Source organism: Sinocyclocheilus anshuiensis, unplaced genomic scaffold (genome assembly GCF_001515605.1).
Source record: "Sinocyclocheilus anshuiensis isolate Anshui unplaced genomic scaffold, SAMN03320099.WGS_v1.1 scaffold1365, whole genome shotgun sequence".
NCBI classification, from domain to species: Eukaryota; Metazoa; Chordata; class Actinopteri; order Cypriniformes; family Cyprinidae; genus Sinocyclocheilus; species Sinocyclocheilus anshuiensis.
In genome coordinates this window covers 594,700-605,131 of record NW_015551032.1, presented here as the reverse complement: position 1 = coordinate 605,131, position 10,432 = coordinate 594,700, and the positions used below count along the sequence as shown (strand labels likewise).

At 37.3% G+C, this 10,432-nt stretch overlaps 1 protein-coding gene across 1 annotated transcript; it reads right to left on the bottom strand.

The window, feature by feature from the left end:
• Positions 1-4,758: 4,758 nt before the first annotated feature.
• LOC107661211 (ceramide-1-phosphate transfer protein-like) lies at positions 4,759-8,937 on the bottom strand. Its single transcript, XM_016450704.1, has 4 exons — positions 8,510-8,937; positions 7,627-7,685; positions 7,276-7,448; positions 4,759-5,638 (listed from the first exon to the last, which is right to left on the bottom strand). The coding sequence occupies exons 1-4, from the start codon at positions 8,577-8,579 to the stop codon at positions 4,999-5,001; spliced, it is 942 nt and encodes a 313-aa protein (XP_016306190.1). The 5' UTR covers positions 8,580-8,937; the 3' UTR covers positions 4,759-4,998.
• Positions 8,938-10,432: the final 1,495 nt, after the last annotated feature.

Below are 10,432 nucleotides of genomic sequence, written 5' to 3'. Positions count from 1 at the left end.
TCGTGAAGCACGTGAAGCACCTTTATTTTTAAGAGTGTATCACAGTTTTTATTTTCTGAAACATAAAATTTGTTCAGCTATTTCAGCTATCGGAGCTATTTGTTACAAATAATATATTCTATTAAAACAATACTAAGAAAGTGATATAATTAAAAAAGAGAGAGAGAAATTCCTAATAAATATGCTGTTTTCTTCCCTCAGTATCTGTATTAATTCAACAGAAATCATTTATTATAATTTTAAAGCAGGTATCTATGAATTAATGTGGCATGATCTCATGTGTGTTTGGAGCATCTCTTGACTGCTGGGATTTATTTATTTATTTATTTATTTATTTTTTGCATGTGTGTATCAGTTCTGAAGAGCGGGATTGAAACCTCTCCTCTGTCTGATTTGTGACTTTGTAAGTAAAGAGGATATTTTAAACTAACATGTAGCTAATGCTGTGCATGATGAACGTCCTCTCCAGCACACACAAGAACACTGATACATTTCTGCATTCCTATTTTTTGACACAGCCTGTACTTTCATATGATGAAGTGTGTCACATTTAATTTATCATGAGGCATGTCTAAGATTGTTTATATGTAAAAATAGGTCTTTGCAGTATTTTGCAATTTCTTTTTTTTTTGTATGGCATGTGTAATCCAATTTGTCTCACATGGTGAGGGGATATGATGTTTTGTATTGATTTGCACCGGCTCAGAGGATGACAGCAGGCCTGGGTTCAGTTTAAATTCTGAAAACTAGATAGAAAAAGTGTGTGTGATATGTGTGTGTGTGTGTGTGTGTGTGTGTGTGTGTGTGTGGATTCCTACATGTGTGTGTTTTATTTGATTTGATTTATTTTATGTTAATCTTTGTGCACAATTATCTATATATTTGGGTTTTGTTGGAAGTGACTCTAAGCATAACCATAGAGAGAGATAGAGAGACTCTAAGAGCAGGAGCAGCAGGCTTATGTTTCTGCTGATAAGGAAGACAGAAGTGAATCCATCCCAGTCCTTACCCTGCACAAGACAATAAAACAAACAAACAAACAAAAACATGGTCACCCACCTCATTTCTCATTTTTCTAAATCTCTCTTTAAAAAAAAAACTAATTTCTCTCTCTTTTGTTTAACACCTAAACTCACTCTCTGAGCATATAGCCTACACCTCATGTTCCATTCTGAGAAGTGTCTTGTGGAGAGTTCATACAGTATATAAGAGTATACACTCAGTCATAGAACTGACAAGTGTACACTTCCTCTAATGCCCTAATCCTTTAATCTAACTAGATAATCCTAAATGGGTATGGTGCTTTACAACATTTCCTCAAAAGTATCCATCCATCCATATATCTATAAATTAAGTGTCATCTCATTTACTGAAAAATATTCAGTTGAGTGACAAAACGCTTCTTCACATTTGATCACTTTCAAATGTGCGTCTGTGTTGACCTCTTGTGTCTGTATATTGCATATTTTATGTTTGTGCATGGTGAGGTTGTTATCTGACCCGGCAGAGAAAGCTTCAAATCAACAGAATTAAATATTCATTCACCTCAGGCCCCAGATCACATATCATTAACTTGACCCTGTACACTAGTTCACTCTGGAGTGCACAAGAAGGCAAAGAGAAAAAAAATACATATCTATGATAAGTGCAGTTTTTGGTGCATGCAGGCTTTGAGATAATGGTTTTGTAAACAGCGCCCCTAGTGTAACAGTTGTGCTGTGCCTCTCCCATGCCACCGACTGTTTCTACTGGTGAACTAGCGCATTAGCATATGTTTCAATATACATGAATCTTCTGAAAAGCAATATATTTATATTTTGGGTCCATTTGGTGCATAAAGAAAAGTTACATACTATATTTGTATTTTCCTTTAGATTGGCTGATCATGAAGAGGTTTATTTATTAGTATATTTAAATTAATATATAGATGAGAATGGCTATATGTATTTTAAAATCACATATAATATAGAAAAGATCCTATATTCTCAATGAACCTATATTTCTATTTTTGTTGATCATTTATGAAAAAGCATGTAACAGCTGGAGAATGTATGAAGTATATTAAAGGGGACATAACACAGTTTCTGCCAATCTCATGTTAATTTTGAGTATATACTGCATCCTTCATATCTCTTTAGAGTCTTTAGTTTTGATCAGATTTATAAAAGACAGATACAGCTTTACCATTCTCTCTGAAAACAGTCAAGCTCCTGGAGGCATGCCGTAGGCGGAGCTAAAGAGTCATGAGCATGTAAAGCTTTTGCGTTGAGATCGTCTGAAAGCTGTGACATTGACAAATAAAACAGGAACAAAAACTTAGTTTATTGACTTCAATTTTATTTAATTTGTTTATAAAACATTCGTCACCAAAATGCCGAGAACAAACAAACAAATTCGCACAACTCCTTGCTGCCCTGGAGAAACAAACTGGGTTCTTTGGGAAGCTGAACAAATTTATCTTTCACTCATAACCAAAAACACACTTCTTTAATGACACTGTTGATTTCATGGTCTAAAAACAAAATGACAAATCCTTCTCAAGCAAGTCCTGTGCAGCGCTGCCGACGACTTCAGTAACCCCAATTTCGCTCTGGTTGATGTGCGTGCTCTCACAGACTGTATAAAACAGCGCTTGTCCGGGAGAAGTGCCCATACAAGGAATTCCGCCCTTTATGATGTCATAGTCGAAAAAAACTTTCCGAAACTGAAGGAGTGTATTTGACACAGAAATACTCGTTATATGTCCAACTCGTTTTTTGAAACTTTGGCCATGTTTAGCCATGAGAATCCAACTCTTTAGCAGTGTAAACAGCCTAAGTCAGAATGCATGGATTAGCATTAGACACCCCCTTTAAAGGTACACTCCACTATTTTTGAAAATAGGCTCATTTTCCAACTCCCCTAGAGTTAAACTGTTGAGTTTTACCGTTTTCGAATCCATTCAGCCGATCTCCGGGTCTGGTGGTAGTTGCGATGAAAAGTTGCGATTTTCTAGGCCGATATGGCTAGGAACTATACTCTCATTCCGGCGTAATAATCAAGGAATTTTGCTGCCATACCATGGGTGCAGCAGGCACAATGATATTACGCAGCGCCTGAAAATAGTCCCCAGCTAGGTAACTTCCAATAAGCCCATTTTCTGTCGCTGCGTAATATCATTGCGCCTGCTGCTTGACCTGGAGATCGGCTGAATGGATTCGAAAACGGTAAAACTCAACTGTTTAACTCTAGGGGAGTTGGAAAATGAGCCTATTTTCAAAAATAGTGGAGTGTTCCTTTAAGCTCTGCAGTGCTTATTATAAAATACAAGGAGGTCACAATAATTCAGGCCAAGAATTTAATAAATCATTGTCACTTTTATAGTCTGGATCTCTTTGTAGCCTTTAAAATGCCAAAATGTATCATATGTTTCATAAAACTACAGATTTAACATTGACAATACATGGAAAGTTTTAAATAAGTCTCCTGTGAGCATATTAACCAACAGAACTCGACAGCTTTTGAAAACAAGCTGACAAGTCATTTCCCTAATGTATATAAAGTATATGAATAAGTATACACAGTAAATGCTGTGGTTTATATGTGCTTGAACAGAGTGGGTTGTGAGAACAAGCCCACACCTCAACAACATCACAGAACAAACTACAGTTCATTTGATATGGCTCAGTGCTTATATAGCACTGGACCTTGTGCAAACTGCTCAAATGTTTGATGAATAATGAGAGCCTGAAATTATATTGACTAGTTAAGTTTAATTATATAAACACCTTCATAATCTGATGTATTGAAATAACAAACTTAATAAAATTACCAAAAATACACTGTCTCCTCTTCATCAGCATAATCTGCATTATCATTTCCAGAATTCAGTTCTCAAGGTAAAAATGGTTAGGTTTCTCCAATTTCTCTAATGCTAAAGTGCCCTTTCAGGCACACGATTTCGACCGAGCACCTGATTTGAGAACCTTGCTTTATTTGCATTAGTTTTAGTTTCCTGGAATAATATGCGACATAATGTGACATAACAATAACCATTCTGATGTCCTATGCCATTTGAATTAATACAATACACCCACAAAAATTTGTCAGTGGGGTGGTACCCTAAGATACAAGATCTAAAAGCTATATCTTTGTATCTTACTTACCCCAATTGCGTATGTTTGTGTAGTTTTTGGTAGTAGCATTAAAAATAACTATTTTAAAATTATTATTATTATTAAGGTTTTAGACAATACATTTCAGTACATTTTCAAATTTACTGTTCAAAATTATTTCAAATTAGAATTTAGCCATACCCCTCTGTGCTCTTCATATAGAGCCACTTTTAGCCACCTTGAGTGGTTTCCGTAAAAGGAGTTCTGTAAACACATTGCTATCCAGTTTGTCACGCCAAAATGAATGTAGTTGTGCCTGTAAGAGAATATCCCCAGAACAATCAGGTATCAGTCACACCGTTATAAAACTGCTTTTGATAAGCATATGGATTGTAAAAAAGTTATTCTGTTGAACCAGGACTTCGGACTAGTCTGTCCCTTTTGCTGAGCCTGCATTGCTGCATCTTTCACAATCGACCAGTACTATTATGGTGCAAACCTACTGAAAACCATAAATATCTTCACAAGAATCAATGCATGGTTTTCTCCAATACCAGGAAAAGAGACGACAAGCACCAACAGTATACAGCATATTTAGTTGTTTTAACAACAAAACTGTTATCTTTGATAGTGAGATGTTTGCTTTGTTTTTAATTTTTTTTTTTTACTTGCCAACCTTTTTCACTAACAGTTGAACTCATGAAAGTGGTCACTAATTCTTTAAGAAAGTGTAACTTACTTTGAGTACATCAGTAAGAATGAATAAATAAGCCTTGTATTTATCCAGCAGTGTCTTCATTCTTTTCTCATAAGGGTTCAAAGCTCTAGTCTTATAATTTAGTGCCTTGTTCTTTAGGCTGGTCCCACTCATATTTCCTGTGATTTTTCCTCCCTCTTTCTACACTCAGGGTAGATCCAGCATGCCGTGCTCCTGTAGAGCGACTTCATTTCTCTCATACACTTCTTCTATTGCTCTCACTACCCTGTTCAGCACCACAGCAGCTTCTGACTGCGTTTCCACACACACCAACTGGTAGAAATAAGGTCGTTCAGGCATAGCAAGAAAGGCCAGTTCTGCTGCTTTCCTTACCCACCAGTTGTGATGGTGGGCCAGTATGCGCTGGTAAGTTTCTTTGCAGAGGTCAGAAGGGCTTCGTAGACGCTCTCCTTCACTTGCATCCTTCCCCAGTTCCTGCAGGAAGTTTTGCAGCCAGAGCAGAGCACGATGCAAGCGCAACAGAGTCCTGCAGCCTGAGTTTGTCTGCTTGTGGAAGTCCACCAAACCGTTCTCCAGCTCCCATGTAATCATAGACCGAATAGAAGTGTAACCAAATGAGAGTCTGTGATTAATTTCAGAGTAGTTCAAAGATCTGTTATGAGATATCATTAAGACTGGGTCGCTTTGCTGAGGCTTTCTTTTTCTGTCTTTCATTTTTTTCTCTGCCTCTTTCTCCGCTTTTTGGGCCAGGTCACGAATGATGGCGGTTTTTGATTCAATTTCTTGTGAAATTAAACCCACCATTGGCCCCAGGGCTTCCAAAAACCTTAAATGCACAGAAAAAGGAGATATAATGAATGTGTATGTTTCTACTCATATCTATCTATCTATTTACTGTATATAGTGAGAGAGAGAGAGTGAGAGAGAGAGAGAGAGAGAGAGTGAGACTTGAACTTTTCACTGTCTTTTCAGTCTGCTTGTCTGTGTTTGCATGTTCAAAACAAACATTCAGTCTCTGCATTATTGGTGAGGATTTTACAGCCCCTGCATCCGAATATGCCTATTTCCCTACTATATAATAGGCGAAATAGGCTGAATAGAGTGTCCGAATTCACAGTATTCATAAAACTGTATGCGAAAAGTAGACCTACGTAGCTAGTAACTCTTTCTGCAAGTTACACGATATGCCAGTAGGTCGAGACAAGTGACTAGGGCTGCGTTCCAGTTCATTTTTTTATGCCCTTCACCCGCAAACTTCCCTCCGTCTCGTTTACTCGGATGTACGTCATTGATTACGTTGCATGAGTGCTCACTTCTGGTGGAACCCTTGGAATGTGCTTAACTGGAACAACATAAGCACTTGATCACTTAGAATCAGCTATGGAGTTGGTTTATTGTTTACATTTTTCCCCTTACGAATTTGTTTGGTGCAGCATTCTATATGTATATAGGTATGCTTGGGCTGTTATAAATGTTAAAACAAAATCATTTATATATTATAGAGTTGTTTGGGGTGGGGATAAATTAAACGCGAGCTGTGATGATCGTGTTGCATTGTGGTCTATGGAGTGGTCTGAAGCGTGCATATGAATCAGACTCGCTCCCTCGGTCAAAATCGAGGGGTCGAGGGTCTGTCCATATAAACTTCCCTCGTTCACTTCACGAAGTGGAACGGACTTCAAAATGGCAGCGGGGATTCCCCCGAGGGTAAGTGCTTAGGGGAGTTAGCAAGTGTGTGTCTAAAAGTGAAGTGGAACGCAGCCTGGGTGCATCCCAAATCGTGTACTTGTGCACTATTCTATGACGTTTTGTAGTATAAATAGTGTGAGTAGTGCGTTCACACTGAAAATTCAAAAAAGAAACAGTGCACTTTAAATTCCCAGATGATGCACTTAAATAACCAAAAAAAACTAAGTGTGGAATGTAAGACACCATGCACTCAACAGTCGCAGCTTTATTTACGTAGCAAAGGGGGAGCGGCTATCAGACTCTGATTATGAATGACAAAATAACCTTATATAACTCACACTCTACATGGTTGAGTACATAGTGCATAAATACATAGTGTGTAAGTGCATAGTGTATAGTGCATCATTTGGGATGCAGCTACTGTCTTTTGAGTGAGTCATTACTGATTCATTCAATTAACCGATTCGTTCGACATCACTGGTTCATTCTAGAACGAAACGCAACAGTGTGTTGCACTGAGATGCACAACGGTTCATTCTCGCTTTGCCTTCAACTGGAAATATATTTGTTGTTGGAACGAAATACACTTAACCTGCAATAATGTGTCTAAAATAATAGGTTACTCGATATTAATTTCTTGTTGTTTGAAGTGTTGTAATAAATGTAATATCACACTCGCGATCATGCTGCACTCTTGCTCGTATTAGGCTAATTATAGAATGTGGCATATTTAGCCTGCTATATGATGAGATGCAATTATGTGCGTTAACTTACTTGATAAGCTCATCCCAGCTGGCCAGGTATGGCTTTAGAAGCACATCATTGGTTGAGACTGGTGCTGCCTGCAGGTGAGCCAGCAAATCGGCAACTTGAAACCTCATGCCAGGACATACCCTCAGTGGAGCCACATCGTCATCTGAACTATTAACTCTAACCAAAGACAGAACCTGAGGAAACGACAACAGATGGAAAAGTGATGTAAGGACAGATTTCTGAGGAGGGCGATGCCATAAAATGAATGTGCAAAGTTCCTGTTAGCAGGCACGACTGAAGCTGCATAGATTGAAAATGACCTATTAAGCCTCGAGTTATTTCATGTTCTCTTTTGTATTTCATTACTCTTACCTTGTTTTTTACACTAGAAACCTTTGGGCAAGTATTCCAGTGGTCCTCCAGGTTACCATCTACAATGAGAGACACAGGATGAGTAATGAGAGAATAAATCATTTTAAATAGAAAGAGAGAAGGAAATGTCATATATAGTAGTTAAATCACATAATTAAATCATAGTTTCATAAAGTAGTTGAAAATACTCAAAGCCAGTCTCATAAATTGATTAGGCTCTCACATAAACTCATCCAGAAGATCTGTGAACTGCATAACTGACTTGAGTGAGATAAAGTTATCCAGTATAATATTTCTCTGAATATTAAACAAGTAGTTACCTCCAAAATAAACACAAATTCTGTCATTGTTTATTCATTCTCATGTCATTTCAAACATGTATTATTTACTTTATTGAGCCAGTGAGATGAACTCGAGAATTAGGAATGAATCGTACACTAAATCATTGAAATTCTGTCTCAAAAGACGCATTCAACATTTGTTCATGAATAAGATTCAGTCACCAATACTTCTCTCATGAACTCTATTATAAAATCTATTTAAGATGTGAATTCAGGTCAAATGTCTGTTTAGCATCTTTACATGTTTATTTCCTCTACTGTAACAGCCAAGACCAAGTAACTGTATAAGGCTGGACAAATGTAACTCAATATCACCAAGACAGATATTGCTGTGATTGATTGAATTTCAAGCTTCATTAAAACGAAAATAATAAAGCAGTACCTCCAAAAAATAATAAATAAATAAATAAATAAAAATATATTAACCTGACCCTACAGCAAAATACAGTAGCTTTGGTGTGTCAGAAAAAAACTGGCCTAATTAACCAAATATTACATTCAGTCTGTTAAATGAAAATTCAGAAAGACTTGGCAAAACTTACGTAGCCACATGGAGCTAAGCAAAAGGAGGATGAAGACAATGGCTATACAAGCCCTGCATTTGACTCCCATAATGATCCACTATCCTCCTCAGGGGGCCCCGCTGTCCTTCTCAGTCTATGCGCTCCCGCGCTCTCTCCTGAGCATCTCTACACCACTGTGCTCAGTACCTTTCTTCTCTTACACAGTGTGTTTGTCAGTTTTCTGAATGGGTTTCGATCTTCACTCAACCACAAATTGGCAAGCGAATCCCTGCCCTCATGTGTTCACACTACTGTACACTTCAGACTCGAAGTAACTTCTTGTTTTGTGCTACTCCTCTCTTCCTGTATCCTCAGGTTAGTCCACCGGCCTAATTTATGCTGATTTTTGCATTATGCTGTTTTTTCATGCTGTTGCTTTCTTTCGTTTCCTGTCTTGCTCTATCTGTACTGTCAGTCCCCTGTGATGTTGCGCAATCTCAGAGTCCATAGATTAGTCAGGAACAACAAATCACTCCTTATTTGGCAAGCCCTAAGCTACCTGCAGTAACCTTTACACAGATGCACACACTTGTACAACACATGTCACAAATAAATAGTGAAGTCCTGGAATCCACAAGGGAAGGTCCAAGTTTTATTTACTCAACGTGCATCTCTGAGTGAAAAGAGAGATTTCTTTCAGCAGCAGATAACTACTGTTTGAAAGATTCAAATTCTCCATTCAAATGTTGAATTCAAATGCGTCATATTCAAATGTTGAACTTAAATGTTCTGGTTAGGCAACTAAATAATGTTGGTGTGTTTTCTTCTTTAATTACCTTAGATTAGTATATTATACATATATCATCTTAGCAAAGCTGACAAACTCCTAAAAGAGACCATCATGTTTGTATATCCAAATTGTGTGAACTGAATGACAAGGCCAATGCTAATCAAGCCAACACTGGAAAGACACTGTGACCTGAAATGTCACTGAGCTCCTTAAAAAAGCTGTCATGCCCTAAAAAGCCAACCCTCTGATTTGAAAGCTGATGAATTTCAATGCCCCAGTTTGGCAGAGTATGTACAGTATGTCTGTAGGCATTAGCAGTTTGTTTCTGTGTCACTATATTTAGGCCCAACTGCTGATTTATAGACGTCCGTTAATTTACACAAAAGCAATCACAGGCACTTATGAAGGGTGACATTATCTGATCAAGGCTATCATTAACTCATACGCACGCTACAGGTTACTGATTATCAGTGTCATTTACCTCCTCATGATTAAATGTACACAAATTTATTCTTATCTCTAAAGCTGGTATATTAAAAGTAAAGACAAATCAATAAAAACCTTAGTTTAAATCACATAAAAGGTGCGGTAATGTGTTGTTTTTCTTCAAAAATAAACTCAACAATCATACATTAAATTATATAACATGCTAGATTCTGATATTTTTTTCATAGATTTTCAACAGTGGATATTGGATTCCCAACGCTGTTTGGAAGATTCTGTAATCTAACCAAGACTTTTTTTTAATCTCCAAAGTAACATCCAACCAATTCAAGAACTGTATACAGAAGTGGGGCCCCGGGCCAGAGTTGCCAGGTCTTCTTTAAAAAAAAAAAAAACTAGCCCAATGACCGTAGTCCAAATATCAAAACTCAAAATATGCCTCTCCCATACGTAAAATACATATTTTACAGTCACTGTAATGCATTATACACAATTTCAACTAAAAATAAACACTATAGTAGTAATTATAAACACAGTCTGTTTTTATTAAGAAGCTCAAAGCCTCCCTACCAGTTCTTCTCAAAACTTAACATCTACCACAATTGTTTTTATCACTGAATATAAAATAATTCAATACAAGCATTTCAGTCAAAACTAATTTATGCAGTATGTCAAGTTTTGAACCCACGGGAAAACCGCAGACTTGGCAACCATGCCCATTAGGGGGC

Bases quoted from the DNA above. Each gene is read 5' to 3' on its own strand.
- LOC107661211 (XM_016450704.1), bottom strand. From the start codon at position 8,579: ATGGGAGTCAAATGCAGGGCTTGTATAGCCATTGTCTTCATCCTCCTT. The intron at 7,449-7,626 runs GTAAGAGTAATG...TCGTTTCCTCAG, and splicing joins TTTCTAGTGTAAAAAACAAG to GTTCTGTCTTTGGTTAGAGT. The intron at 5,639-7,275 runs GTAAGTTAACGC...TGTGCATTTAAG, and splicing joins AGCTGGGATGAGCTTATCAA to GTTTTTGGAAGCCCTGGGGC.